Source organism: Embiotoca jacksoni, unplaced genomic scaffold (genome assembly GCF_022577435.1).
Source record: "Embiotoca jacksoni isolate LCO1_2020_lvr unplaced genomic scaffold, fEmbJac1.0.p SCAF_33, whole genome shotgun sequence".
In the NCBI taxonomy this organism is placed as follows: Eukaryota; Metazoa; Chordata; class Actinopteri; family Embiotocidae; genus Embiotoca; species Embiotoca jacksoni.
The window spans coordinates 3,127,705-3,143,858 of NW_027185385.1; the positions used below are offsets into that span (position 1 = coordinate 3,127,705).

The 16,154-nt window shown below is 40.2% G+C and overlaps 1 protein-coding gene across 1 annotated transcript in view; it reads left to right on the forward strand.

Annotated features, from left to right (window-relative positions):
• Positions 1-436: 436 nt before the first annotated feature.
• The window catches only part of opcml (opioid binding protein/cell adhesion molecule-like), a 335,923-nt gene continuing 320,205 nt past the window's right edge, over positions 437-16,154 (forward strand). Inside the window, exon 1 of the mRNA XM_069165045.1 lies at positions 437-790. Within this exon, the coding sequence (XP_069021146.1) occupies positions 730-790 (61 nt within the window). The 5' untranslated portion in view covers positions 437-729. The remainder of the gene's footprint in view (positions 791-16,154) is intronic.

Consider the following 16,154-nt stretch of genomic DNA (forward strand, 5'->3'; position numbering starts at 1 on the left):
TTTAAAAATGCCTTGTTCAAAATACAGCCCAACGACATCACACTATTACACATGTCCAAAAGTGGTTTTCTTATCCGACAGTGTCACTATGCACCAAAATTTCTTAAATAAAAATAATCAAGACTTTCATTAATTAAGAGACTATTTTTATTTTTCTAAGCAGTATTGAGTATCAGTCCTGCATCATCTTTTTTAATCCTGTTCTACTTCTGTCAGAGGGCAGAGAAGGAAAGCAGGGTTGAGGAGCCAAGGCAGCAAGAAATAAATATATAAAATAATAAAAACAGAGCAAGGACTGTTCGTGGCCGATTGGCAGAAAAATCTGCCAATGGTTGCTGAGGCTGCCAGCCCCCCCATCCTCCCCCTCCTCCCCCCGACCCCTCTGCTCTGCTGGTCCCTCTGTGTCGTGTAGTAAGTGGAAGAGAGGGAGATTGAACACTGCGTGTGGAGTGCCTCTCTCTCTCTCTCTCTATCTCTCTCTCTCTCTCTCTCTCTATCTCTCTCTCTCTGTGTGAGTGTGAGCCACCAACTATTACTTGCACTGGATTTAAAGCATCTTTAGTACAACCCGCAAGTGGGGATGAAAAGCTACTCAAACTGACAGTCAGGGAAGAGGCAGAGAAGGAAAAGGGAAAGCGGACAGCTCTCTGAAAGCCCTGCTGTGGGAAGATACAAACAGACCGTCTATAGAACAAACGAGCAGATCAGAATCAGCACTGTTTGGGAAGCATGTACAACTCGGTATGTTTCATCATCCTGTCATGGGTGTTTGCCGTGCTTGTGTTCCCAGGTAAGATTTCCTCTTTTCCCCTCTCTCTATCTTGGCATGTCTGTGTTTACGTCCTCCTGTCTGCCTCTCTGTGGCTCTTCAGCTCCCGATAACAGGGATGTACTGTGGAGACATAGCCTTATACTGTTGGTTTCTTATGCGCTCTGTTTACAAATCCAATGTCGGTGCAACCCAGTGAGGCTTTTTTTTTTTTTTTTTTATTGTAAATGTATATGATGAGAAGTTAAATGTAAGTTTATGGGAAAGCTTTCTGTCAGCAGAGCCCTGCCGAGGATTCTCCCTCAAGGAGTGAGAAAAACTTTCCTCTACCTCGCACACTTGTCATCTTGTCAGTCTTTGGGAAGATGATATTAAGCCCCAGTGTCAAGGATTTTCTGAATTATTAACCACTTATATATTGAATTTGAAGACAACTGCATCTTTATTTCTAAAGATCGTCAATAAAATGACTTTTCGGCATCTGTTTTTGCAAGCTGCTATTTGAAAGAAATATTGAGCAGTTGATCCCAACGTATGAAGTTGTCAATAATATTGACTCAATGTTATTAATGGGTTCTGTCCATGATGAAGTAGCACCCAACGATGTGTTGAAGAGTGCAGCGGTGATCTTTGTGGTTTTAATAGTAGAGTGCAAAAGTGCTTTTTTGATAGGAATTGCTGCATGTAGATATTGGCAGAATCCACCTTTACCATAGTTTCATCATCTCCACACAAGACACTCCGAACAGGGAACCCTGGACTTGGTCTCACTGACCGAGCTTCTCTATAATGTCACAGGGGAGCCTGATGTCATGAAATTATGTAAAATGAGTCTGACATCTGAAAATGCAAATACATGCCCCGAGCACCTGAAGTGTTTTCTCCCCTCAAAGGGATAATGTGTGGAGGATTATGTGAGTAAGAGTCCGACAGGGAAATAATGTGATGCATGGGTGTGTACATTTACATTTTAGCCTACCAACTCACGTTCTGCAAAGTCCTGCGAACAAGGAAGCTTATACCATGTCATAAACCTCTTACCTCGGCGAGGACCACAGTGTCCACTCGTTGGGCCCCTCTCTCTTTTGTGCCCCACTACGTCACACCTTTTCAGTAAATAAAAGATACATGTGTTGATGCCGTAAAACATAGTTTACAGCACAATATGCCTTTACATGTTACATCACACATAAGTGTTGACTGACAGCTGTGATCGTGGATTGAAATTAGAAATGTGGGTCTTGCATTTGTATTGAAGATGTTAATTATGATGTTATACACACTGTTTACGGACAGAAAGATTATACCAACAAAACGTTTGAACTGCTAATCTGTTTCAGCTGTCATGGGAAATTTAGACAAGGTTAGTTTTTAAATTTTTACTGATTTCAAAGGCTTGATGATCTGTTTCTATACAACCGAGCATATCTGATGCTTTCACAAGAAACTTCTGGATATTTCTTTTTTGGAAAGACCGTATTATATATATATAGTCACAGACACAAACTCTTCCTCTTCATTGCTGTCTCAGAGCAAAAATGCATTAAAAATAAATGCCAACATTAAACCAGTGACTAACATTAAACATATGTTGTTAGCAGGTAGGACAGTGACAAAGTGTTTAAAGATGTTTTTTGTAAATCCATTATTACTTCATGCTACTTTGTGGACAAATCACATGTTTCTCCAACAACAACAAGTACCAATTGTGTCTGAGTTTCAGAGTTTATACTTAAATCACGAAGAACAGTGTGTTGCAAACAGTTGGATACATCCCACACTGACTACATTATGTTCATGGCAGCTATTGTTTCACACATAAGTGGATAGAAAGCCTCATAATGAGCTAAACAAATTGTGACAGATTGGTTGTAGTGCCTGATAGTTATTGCAGATCTGATGAATTTATTTGTTTTGTATTACACTTAGAAGAAGATCAGTAGCTTGCCCTTGTCTCATTCTAATGAGTGCTGTGTCTTTATCAGGCAGCTGTCACATTACTAACATCACACTGTGAGCGTGGTGCATGTAGGTGTACTTACACAGGAAAGCGTTGGTCTCATGCACAGTTGTGAGGTTATTAACAGTTAATAGTGCTGGGCAGTTTGACTCATTTGTATGTCAATGTTTTTCAAAATCCTGGCAGTTTTCCGGTGTATTATGATTTTTTTTTTTTTTTTTTTTTTTTGCATTACGGAGATATTTTATAGGTCTATTGTGGTCACAAATACATAGACTATAATAACATTAACCATTTTTATATTACACAATTGATAAGAGATTTGTGTATTTGGCAGAATACTAAGTCAAGGAAGAAAATTATTCACACTGTCATTATAATATGTCACGACACGTTTCAGTCCAATTCTTCTCCTTTCCTCCAGCACACCCTTAGGTGCTTTGCACCTAAAAGAAGTGCTCACTTAAGGGAATATTCTTATTGTGGCATAAGAGGGTAACAACTCTTGGGTTCATGTGCCTGAAGAAAGTGGAGCACAGTGACTATTTGCTAAGTGAACGATACATACCTGAAATCTAGTGCTTTAGTCATTGCTCTGAACATGTTCTTGATGGTCTATAGTGGGGCCGTGTCCTTGCATTAGGTGGATTGCGATTTCATTTTTGACGTGGCTCCACTGCTTCCTTCCCTTGTCATAAAGTGCCTCGAGAAAATGTCTCTTCAAACTTCACTTTTTCATTGATGCTACTGGCTGGCAACCTCAAATCCGACAGCTGTGATCGTATAAGAGTCTTGTTGTTCCAACACATTTCCTTCTGAGGTGATGGAGGAAACTGACACTGTTACTGCCACCCAGTGACAACAGTGGCCTGCCAAATTGAGCAATAATGTAGTCTTTTGGTCTATGACAGATTTAAGCAGAAACAGCTCCTGATCATAGGTTCTTCTGGCGCATATCTGGTCACTCTTTCTTCCATTTGTCTTTTCTGTTCTTGAATGTAGTGTAGCGATGGAGCCTCTACCATGCTACCTGGGTAGCTACAACTCCTGTAGCATGATGACCCAGCAGGACATTTAGCAGTGTAATTTTGTAACTTTACAATTATTATTGTTATAAATTGTTTATGTATCACAAATTGTTGTGGTGTTTTGCCCTGTTTAACAGGGGTTAGTTGTGGATTATTAATGTGTTGGGTTATAACTGTTAGTGAGAAGGAGAAGCAGTTAATAGGTTCCTCTCTCAGTACACCTGTTTAAATGGTCAATACAGGGATGAGGGTTACCTGGATACAACCTTCGTTTCATTATTGTGGGCAGTGTGATGTTCAGTAGATAGTTAGAGTATTAAAAACTGTTAAAAACCAGCGCACAGCCTGATGCTGCTTAGAACTGGAGCTTCTTCATTTTGAAAAGTTGAGAATTACTAATGACTTCTCTTGGGGAGTGACAGGGAAAGTAACACTTGTGGTCATGGTCTTTGAATAGTAACCAATACTAACTTCACAAAATTAGCTGTCTTTGGATATATTCTTCCCAAGTTGTTGACTCTAGAGTTAGTCTACGCTGCCGACGATTGGCTCGCCCGGGCCCACAGCCCGGTCTGCAATGCACCTGCCCCCGATGCTTGTCCCTGCAGGTGGTGGGCCCACAGGGGGGCTGCTCCATGATGTTTTTTTCGGGTTGAGCCTGACCGGGCCCCATTGGCGAAGACCCGGCCACCAGACACTCACCGATGAGCTCTCCTCCCAGGTCTGGCTCCGGGGAGGGTGGCCCGGTTTCCCCGATCCGGTCAAGGTGGTGGAGTAGAGCAGCTACTCCTTCGCGTCGAAAGCAGTCAGCTGAGGTGGTTCGGGCATCTGATCAGGATGCCTCCCTACTGGAGGTTTTCCAGGCACGCCCAACTGGCAGGAGACCACACACACAGAAGACCAAATGTAAATATGCTGTAGTCTGTAACTCAAAGACAAAATAGAATATTTCTGTTTTATGCTAACAATGAAGCATTTCCAGCCCAGCGCAGATATTTAATATTTCACCTTTTGATGTCAGACCAAAGTGGACCTCCAACTAAACATACCTCACTGCATGTGCGCTCTCTGACTCATGTATGTGCTATTTACCGACTATATACTGCATATTTTCTTTGATTATTTAGTGTTTTATGAACTCACTGGCAGAAGCATATTTTATGAAACTCCATCAACATGGTCAAAGTTGAGTTTTAATTGATGTTTGTGCTTTTTTTATCAAACACAGAAGTCCAACATTTATTATTAATGTTGTATCTGAAAACATGGCTGCTGCTTAATGCCAATGTCATCACCTGTCAAAACGAATCAAATTTATAAATATTTCTCAGTGTAGACTAATACAGTACATTTCATATTCATGCTGTCTTGTCTTGTACACAGCCGCTGTGATGGCAACTAAACCCAAATAAGTCAGCAGAGTAATCACTAATCACAGTCACATAGCCGACTTATGAATTATGCAGCCTGGTTATTCCATAAAGCTGCACTGTTACTGTGGTTTGTGTGCGAGCGTGGGTGGACAGTTGAGGCATCTCCAGTGTTTTTGTGGGAGTTTGTTGAAGTGTTGAAGTGGCTTTGATTCTGGACAAACTAGAGACTTTCAGAGCGTTCATTAACTCCTTCCTTTTATCCACATCAGCTGAAGGAGAGTGCATGTGTGAGATCCTGTTTGTTGGAAATTTTGCCTGTAAGAGACCTCTGAATGTCTGTTATTCCCATGCTCCAGTGATAGATTGTATATAAAACTGGACATACTTTCCACTTTAATAAACGATGAGGCAGCTCTGCATTTAAGCCAATGTGGAAGTAACTTAACCTGCAATACCATATATGGCCACTAGGGGTGGGCCTCAAAAGGCTCTGGCTCCATAGACTCCCATTCAACTTCTCTCATGAATTGAGAAATGAGTCAATTTGGAGTCATTTTCTGAAATTCACTTCTTGTTAGTTTTCTGATGGTCCATCTGAAAATAACCCCATTATTAGTTACATATTAGTCCTCAGAAAGTATTTTTTGGGGGTGTGTCTATTTGATTGACAGTCAAATGGTGCAGTTAGGTTTCTGCTATCAGTGGGCGGGGCGTAGTGTCCTTGGGTTCCCAATCAGATCGAGTCAGATCCCAGCTCAATTGTCCAAATATGGTCACTTTTGGCTCCAAAATACCAAGATGCCAAAATCCAAATTTGAGGCTTAATAAGCATAATAGCACTGATCACTTTCAACCGTGCAAAAGTTACAACAATCAAGAAGTTTTCATGTTCCCCTCGAACTCTTGTGAAAAAGCTATTGTTTGATGCATTTTTTAAAACTGGATTCTGACTGCGGATATTTGTTAGAACTGAATAGTGCAACACAAATATCAAGCCTTATCCTCCATGTTTCTTCAGCCTCCGTATTCACCCACACAAGACTTTTGCTGAGTGTGCATGTTCCATTTCAGTGATGCTCTGTTTCACATGCACACACATTCTGTGCATACCGTCCCACCTGGGAGCAGCACAGTACCACTGCAGCATCGCTCATCTACAAACTGATGAGAGAAACTGCTGCGTACCCGCTGGTGTTGGTAGAGACAGGCGCTTTGAGAATTTGAAGCCCCATACTTTGGTCACAAAACCTTGTTGCAGAGTAAGTCTTGTGAGTTTCAGAACACAACATGACATATGTAGCTGCTGAATAACATGGCTTAATGAAAAAGCCAACCTGCTGCTGGCGTTGTTGACCATTAAGTTGTTTAAATTAACTGATCTGTTAATCTGTGTTTTAAACTTTAAGACCCCATACATTCTGAGTTCAAACAGATTGATGAAGTTCCACAAGATTCACTTGCATCAGCAAATTAAGCTGTCCAAAGATATATGTGGAGATAAAAAGTGTGAAAAAGTTAGTGTTAATTTAAGTCCTCACTCTGGCTCATGCAAGGAAAAGGTCATTTTTATTTAGCTAGTGAGAAGACGGCTGGTAATTTTCTCTTCCAAGTGTGAGCAAAGTGAATGAACATACCTGATGAGCTATAATTTGCAGATGCCATCTTCATTTCAAAAGAATCGCTAAGAAGTAGGTTTTTCGACACCCTTTGATACAAAATATCAAGGAAGAACCACCTATTTCTAGAGAATATCAGCTTTATCAGCATTTTTATTAACTAATCACCATCGAGGAGCACAATTATCTTTTGGCTTTGCAGCATCAACAATAAAAGCTAATGCCTTTAGGCCATCTCGTAGCTGTGAAAAATGACACCATTTGATTATGCAAAACTACAACTGTTCTGTTGTAACTAAAACAGTTACAACAGAACAACAGGATACGATTAAGGACCACCAATGCACACAAAAATCACATGCACACCCACAGTGCCTTGACAGTCTCTGTTGGATTATATGATGGTTGAAGTTTTGTGTGGCATTTATATATAGAGCAAACATTTAAAATGAAAGATCAACTGTGATTTATTTTACAGACAGAGCATCAGTGTTTCTTTTCTTTACCATGTAATATAGTGATGGCGATTTAATAATACCCTTGACTACATTTCATATTGGTGCACTGCTTGTTTTAGGAAGCTACAATGAAGGATACCACTTCAAATAACAATTAAATGAGAAAACACTGCACTATGAATCTTTAAGCTTGCTCATTTTTGAATTGCAGGTCTCCCTTCTGAGTTAACTCAACATGAGCACGTGGTTCAAAGTCAAACTTTAAGATTTTGAAAATGGAAAACCAACAAAGTTCAAGGAAATAAAGATTGAATTGAATTTAATCAACACTTGTTTAATCACAGGGGCAAATATTACAGACAGATCTGCTTTCATTTAGCATTCTATCAATTTCAAGTGTCTCTTTTTTATTTTACATATTTGTGTGAAATGAGAAAAATAAATAGAAAGAAAGAAAATAAAGCTTCCATGAGACATATTGGTTCTGAATGCCAACTGGATGGTAATCAGCCGCTGTCTTCTACTTCTTTGTTATGTTACTTGTGTTCAATGTACTAGCACAAAGGACCATGGGAAATGGGAGAAGAAGTTTCCATTCAGGGTCCAATATAATATTTTTTTCCCACTTAAATGCCAAGTGGGCCTGTAGGTCAGTTTTGGATTTGGTTGCTTATGATATAGAGATAGAACAGATAAGAACAGTAATAAGTTCCCTTTGGATTTGGTTGTTTTTGATGTAAGAACAGATAAAAACAGAATAATGATAATACTTCAGTGATGATTTTGATGATAAACTCTTGACAAGAATACAGACAATGCAGAGATCTCGTGTCCCACAAGTTGAGACTTTACTTGTGGTGGTGGGTAGCGCAGCATGTTCATCCTGCGCAGGTGGCGTCCCCATATTTGGTTGATTTTCCTGCTGAGCCAGCAGATATACAATCCGTTACGACCAGCCTTGGGGTTTTTCCACTTGGTCACCTGACTCAAGACTGCCGACTCAGCTTTTTCCTCTCCCGGGTTCACAGCCAGTTCATGCCACTTTGGCCTACATAGCCAGTGCCCAGAAGCAAACTCCACGACTGGCCCCACCCGGTGAGTTCTGAGTCCTACAAGTTACACACGGCAAACTTGTTACACACAGGCTTTTATGGACAACAGGTTGACAGCTTTTTTCCCTTTGGATTCACTAGCACAGTTAACATAGATGCTTTTTTCCTTAATTTTCCCTCCAAAAAGAGGGTGTAACCCAGGTTATTTTCTATAGATACAGTTTACTGTTTTGTTTTTTTTGTTTTTTTACTGGAAGTCGGCCATCACCATCAGGACTCACACTTTCCTACTTTTTTTTGGAAAACCCATGAAAAGCAGAGTTGAACTGCATAATCTGTTAGCGAAAATGTTCTCAAGTCAAGTATTTCTGAAGATTTCCACTTCCATCAATCCTGCCAACAGTGAACATGATGCAGATGGATTGAAGTGGATAAAACAAGAATAATATTTGTTGCTGAGCATAAGATGGATGTGATTAGAAGAGAACATTAGTTGAGCCATGACAATGGCACTGGTTACAGTATTGTTAGTGCAATGAAAGTGAGGGAAGATGGTCAACTGGTTAATCAATTACAGATGGCGTTGTTTTTCCACATGGATGGGTGGCCAAATAAATCTGGGCGGCCAGAACTATACCTGGACAGCCTGCCCAAGTAAAGTTTGTGTGGGAAACACAGGTATATCATTGTGTTAGCTGTTCCACTGTTTTCTTGTTGCTGGATAATATGCATTACTTGTAAAATTGTGCCTTTCCCTACATTGCTCGATGTGACATTAGTGGAGGCACATTTTGTTCCTTTAAGCCACTGCTCTTAAGAAAGGGTTTTGAAAACATTGTTGACTTGACTTCTCAGAGGGGAGGCTGACTCGTATTAACACAGACAGCAGCAGACTAGTAACACAGTGGGATGTTTCGACTCTTCAGTGGGAATGAAATAAATTACTATATCAGCGTTATTTCTCAACCAATCTGTTGCTTGGGGCATAGTCTTTTCCTCATTTTTATTCCTTCTCTATATGTAATGCTGCCCTTGAGGCTGCGTATTTGTCAATCCGATGTTGGCACCAGATGAAGTTGTGGCCAGAACTCTCTCAACTGTCCTGATCTGGGAAAACGTCAAACAGCCTCCTCAGCTGATTGAGGCATTTATCATGATGACATGCCTACAGCCTTTTACACACAACATCACTGCTCACTTCTACCCATTGATCCCAAAGACTCAAAATGATGGATGGCAATTATCAGCGAGTCAAATTGGTTGTGAAAATGAAGCTTCACTTTATTGGCAGTTGGTGATCAGTGTATGTGTCCGCTTCTACTTAATACTTATGCTATCTAATGTCACTTTGGCTAAATTGGGATTGTAAATCTTTCTAACCATAGCAGCCGTCATCCCACAGGAAGAACCCAGGAGGCGCAGTAAGAAAACGTGGAAGTGCAATACATTTGCAGTTATTTTTGCTGTTGTTTTCTCGAAAATGTATTATACGTCAAATTTTATGGCCTCATATTACTCACAGTTGACACAACTTATATCTGTAAAGGAGATGGAAACTGTGGCAATTTATCACCTTGTCACTCTTCCTGGGGAATCACATCACTCATGTGGCACTCGTATAGAGATGAGGCTCCTAAAAAAAAGCTCCTAAAACTCCTGAAATACATCAAACGTGCTGAGCAGTTTTAGCTGTTAACCCCAATGAAAGACAAATCTGTATGCACTATTTCTTGTGTAAGTGTTTTTTTTTTTTTTTTTGAGATGCAGTAAAGCTTTCCTGCACCTTTCACCTCCAACATATGTAGATAATTCCATTTAGATGATGTATGGAGCTACATATCTTTAATATTAATAATTAATCTAGAACATATTCTCCTAATTCCTTTTTCAAGCCTTTAGGGAATGAATCCCAGAAATACAAAGTTTTACTCCAAAACCAGTAACCAAGTCAGATAACACAATCTACTTTGGATTTGGGACACTGGGGTATTGTCTCCAAAGCTTTACAATGGAACAGTCATTGACAGTCAGTCACTACCTACACATAGCCACAGCATTGTAACAATAGTGAACACAGGCTAACATTCATCGGAGGGGATACATTGGTGAGAACACTGTCTGTTGGTGTGAGTGAATAAACCCCAGTGAGCATTCACTAAATGTTTGTGGCTAAATGAGAGCATCGCACTCTTTGAATGGAGGCTAGTAATAGATTGTCACTGAATAGGCGATGGATGGCACAGACGAGAACAAGCATTCAAGTGTCATGAGGCTGCAGGGCTTAATATGAGAAGGGATTGCTGAACCAGAATCCAATTGTTTCTAAAGGTATTGGCACTACAGTACAGCAGTGTTCCTGTTGCATACAAATGTGCTCAGTTTCATCCAGGGCTGTTTCATTCAGAACAACCCTTCACTGACTCATTTATCCATTATTTACTGAACCAAATGGGTCACAGCGTCGGGAAATCAGCGTGCCAGTGGCTTGTCTCTACTGTAATAGCCTCCATGGATTTGCTGAGTGGTGGTTGTTATTTTTCCATTTTCCATAAATGATAATTAAACATGTAACATTTAAGTCCCTCCTCACTCAAAATTGTGATTGGGATGAATAATGTATCTTCAGAGTTTGACACAAGGAAACTTTAAATTATTCTGCAGAAAGTGTGAAGTTTCTCTGAACTGAGTAGGAAACATTGATCTGCAGCAGCATTTGTCACAGCAAAACAAATGTCGGTAACGTAAGAGTCATCTTGTATCCAGTAGGTAACATTTGAAAAAAAGTATTTGCATGTTCTTGGATATTCAATGAAGGTGGAACTATAGAATTTAAACATGTTAGATAAGGTACGTCATCTGTTTCTAAATGAAATTGCCAGACAAAATTATCCAAAATGTTTTTATAATTATTCAAACACCCCTGGAGGGAACCTTAGTGCTAGGTATATGTTCATGTTAAGCTATTTACCACTTCACTAAGTGTGCAAACTACCAATGCACACATTTATGGGACTAGAAGAGGTAAATAAAGAGAACATTTCACGTGCTTTTTGTGGGTGTTTTTATGGTTCTGTGGATCTCTGAGATCATTTGAGGATTGCCTATGGCCCACATGTCACAAATCACAAGAGGAAGGAGGATCCAAGCACATGAAAAATAGGCAAGCGTGCATAAACAGAAAACTTTGCTTATAAAAAATGGGTATGATTAAAAAAATATTAAAAAAAAAACAGGCAGACAAACTCAATAACAGAAAGAAAATAGTCACAAATCCAAATCAGATAAAGATCCGCAAGTTCTCAGCTAGCAAGGAGAAGTCCAGGGGGAAAAAACAAAACAGCAAACAACCAAGTATTACAGTAATGACATTACACAAAGCCTCAACATAAAGGTATTGACCTAATTATCCAACTAGTGGCTTCAGATTTGGAGTATTTCTACTGAGTGACTGATTACTGAGTGGCTGCAGCCGGGGCTGATGGGAGACCTGGGAGCAGGTGAGGTGGGCGTGGCTGGTTGGAGACCAGGCAGGAAGTGAAACAGGCACTGAGGATCCCTGGTGGGTGGAAGGGGTGACACAATAAATTTCAAGAGTATGCCCCACATTTCACTGTCAGAGTGTCTTGCGTTGCGGGATTTACGTTGGTCTAGTCCTGGTCTTGTTTGGTCTTGACTACACTGCCGGCGATAATGCTTTTAGGTCAATCAGGGATTTCCTAAACTAAAAGGTTATGTGAGAAAGTTCTGTAATCAATTCGAACTGGTCATGCCAAAGGAGGTCACCAGTACACGCTTGAAGCCTCTTTCTGGTATTGATTATTTATGTGCTCAAGCTTGTAAAAGAGATTCATTACTTTAAATGAAGTACTTGAAAATATTTTGGCTATCAGCTAGTTTCAGTGGTTTGCTCTGATGGAGCTTTTGTGTTCACTGATCCAGTGCGAGGACAGCCACAGGGGCTTGTGAGCTATAGTGTGTTAAAGCAGAGTTACAGCTGATGAAGTCTCTGGAGCTGCACTAATCAGTATCTTTATGTAGAATGGACAAATTTATTTGATTGCTTGTAGAATAACTACCAACTATGTAGCTCTCCTCAGTACTACAAAGCTTATTAGCCTCTATCAGCTCAGAGTTTTATTTTATTTATTTTTTTGCAACTTTGCTTTAAAAAAGCTCCCATACAATACTTGAGGTACCTATCTTTCTTAGGAGTTTATTAGGAGTGAATATTGGATTTGTATTTGTCAGTTTGGGAACTCAACATTTATGCTGACTTCACACCCGTTAGCATATCACCCATACCCAGTTTCCTTTACACAACTGGAACAAAGTAGCATTTTGGTACCGCAACATTTGTCCTCCCCTGAACCCTTACACTTGACCTTCTGGACCTAACTCCTGAGCAAAGGGCAACATAGTTCAGTATATTTTTATACATTCAAGGGGGAAAAATATATTGTTTGGCTTTCTCACCAAAGTGTCTGGTAAATGAAAAGCTTACTTTGTTCACCCTACCTTTGAGTTTTTCTTTTACACCACAAATATATGCTTTTAAGAAATTAAGTAAACAGACATTGTTGGCATTATCCAAACAGACTTTTTTCCCCAATGATCCACAGAGCCAGTAGATCAGAGGTTTACTGGCCCACTATTTTTGTAGTGGCCCATCACAAAAAAATGAAAATAATTACTTTTCCATAATTGTGATGATTTATTACACATAATATGTACAAAAATGAAGTTTCCTATACATATGTTTATTTTTATTTTATTTTTATGATATAAGAACATAACTCATGATTATATCATGTCAGTGAGTAAGGATGACCTTGATAATAAACAGATGGAATATTCAATTTCATATTTCTATTATGAAGGACTACAATGGAGTAAGGTACGGGTTTCCCACACTTCATTATACTAGCACAGTCCTGCACGTCAGCAATAGCAGCATTATTGTTGCTATGCAACATTATCGTTGTACCTGTGGGTTATATACTGCACAGAAAACGTTTACCCTTTACCAGCAATTATCCACTTATTTCTGCTGCTTCTACAATTTCTGCTACCTATGCATGTCATTATCATAGACTATATATAAAAGAGGCCGATGTACTGTAGATGTGCTTTAACCTGCAAATCTCCGAGTGCCACTCTGAGGTTGGCTCAAAAAAGCCTTCGGCTCCATAGATTAGCATTCAACTTTTCTTATGAAACAAAGTTAATCCATCAGTACTTCTAAAAATAATCCTGCCATTAATTAGAAAACAATCCTTAAAAAGGTTTGTTTTTGGGGTCCCGTCTGTTGGATTAACAAGCCTGTGGTGCAGTCAGGTTTCCAATCAAATTGAGTCAGATCCACCACTTGCTCCCATCCAGCTCATCCAAATATGGTCACTTCCTGCTTCAAACTGCTCCCAGCTTGCAAGATGGCGACGGTCAATATCTAAACTCAAGTGTTCATTACAGTTGGTCACCAACCAGTGGTTGACGTCAGTGTTGGTTGCCGCTTGGTCATGCCCCACCCTCAAACCAGAATCCACCTGCTGTCAGCTCAGTTTCTGTGTAGTTCCCCTGAGACTGGATCATGAGGTTGATTCAGGATGAGCAAAGAACACACATCTAATTTAGTGTCAAACTCAAAAAAATCTGCAACAGAGACCTTTGAATTTCTTCATAAAACTTATAGCAATGAAGCAATGAGCCCAGCAATGTGTTTTGAGTGGCATTCACGTTTCAAGATGGGCACAAACGTCAAAAAGGCACATAAGGTCATTACACAGTGACTTTGCCCCCCGAGGATCAGACTGTCCACCATCTGGATCATGTTTAGAGACATTTGAGGGAAAACGACCCGACCTCAACTCTGGCGCAATGGCACTTTCTTACCCTCAGGAGCACAATCATTGCTTCCCACCACCCCTACTGCCGGATTTGCCTCCCTGTGACTCTCTGTTCCCCAAAGAGTTAATACAAACTTTGATGTGCCCTCTGTGCTCAGGCTTCAGGTTCAAATTGGAGATGTGCACGAACCACTGCCTTTTTGGAGCCAACCCCTAGTGGCCCTTGGTGGTATTGCAGTTTAAGGCTTTCACATTGGCCACATTATTCAGACGCTATGTTATGTTCGGAAGTTATGTCCGCTTTTTTTTACAGTCTGTAGTCTGACCACACTTCATTGACGAGTTGTTGCATCCAAATAGGTGTAGAATTAGGGTTGAACCCACTGGAGGAGCCTTTAACGGTTTTAATGGAATTGAATACCATATACAATATGTAGTGCATATAAATTCTACCACCGCTGCCATTGTTGGAACTACAACAGTGTCGTCGCAGTTAGCCCCCCCTCTGGTCACTAATTTGTCCGCCCTTCAGAGTGGGTGGCAAAATTATCAAGGTTTGGACTCCTTTCTCTATTGTAGCGTTCAGCTGTGTCCCACTTCAGGGACTGCATCTGCATCCTTCTAAAGCTGCTTTGTCCATATTCAAAGTTTCCTTCAAATGTGGCCTTCCTTTCGCCAAAAACGAAAGCTACACTAGGTGAATACTTCACCACCCAGTATATCCCAATTGCACACTGGTAACAATGGCAGACTCAGCAGAGCCGATGATGGCAGAGGAGGAGGAAACTTATATCTAAGTACTGGCTCCAACTTGCTTCTATCCCAAACGGTACAAATGTTAAAAAAAAACAAAGGACCCTAACTGAATGCAAGTTTATGTCCAAATAATCAATTTATGTTAGGGAGCATCCAGTAGACAATTGATTTTTATTAAAGTCTGGGGTGAGAATGATGGCCTCGTCACAGGATTCAAAAACTCAAAGTTTCGCTTGGCAGTAGGGCGGCACGAGACTACTTGTAAAAACTCAATGTGACCCGCCTTACGTTAGTTTAATGAACCCTAATCTGGTACAAAGCCCATAATAGTAATTGAAGTAGGCTATAGTTCAATACCCTTATTCTTGGTTGTATTTTTTGCAGTACTGTCACAAAGTTGTAAACAGTGACTGTGTTTTTGTTATTGCTTCGAGTTGTAGCCCAAAATAAGGCATCCACCAAACGGATTTCTATGGGATTTAGTGTCTGTCCTGCTATATCATGTTTCCCAATCTTTATATATTGGCATTGCTGTGTAAATAATCATAACTTTTTTTTGCCTTGGTTGTCTTTGTGATTAGAACCATTCTGAAGAAAATGGACCTGCGGGGAAGGTAACTTCCTTACAGGCAAAAACAAAGTGACAATCTAAAAAGAAAACTTGATATGTACATGTCAGGGGGGATATAATGTGCTGTAATCATAAATGTTAATAAACACACTTTTGCTGAAATGTGTAGCCTTGATGTTGTATTTGTCTGTCATAATAGATTTAATTTGCTTTTCGGATTGCAAGTGTCCAGGGTCAAGAGAGGAAGTGAGTGGGCACTGCTGCATCTTGGCCCTGGTGTGTCCTCGTGGATGAAGTGTTGGGACAGAGGCCGTCTACCACCCCCCCATCCTAATTGCATCTATCCCTGAGGACAAACCAGGTACAAGTGCAGAAGTGGGTGACCAGGAGGAGGAAAGCAGGACTGCAAAAGAAAAAAATTAAATGCGAGAAAGTGAGGTGGACCTGATAGAATTGCTGAAAGAAGACATGATTGCTGCAGAGAGGCTGAGGAGAGGAGAGCTCTGGAAAGCAGGGAGGAGATTGACAATAGATGTACTCATGCCTTATGGGGGCATGAGTACATCTATTTTTTATCTATATATTTTTTTTTCTTTTTTGCCAGCTGTCCTTCCTGTATTTAGCAGCTTTTTGCTGCTTTTAGCATGGTTTATATATTTACAGTGCATCCGGAAAGTATTCACAGCGCTTCACTTTTCCCACATTTTGTTATGTTACAGCCTTATTCC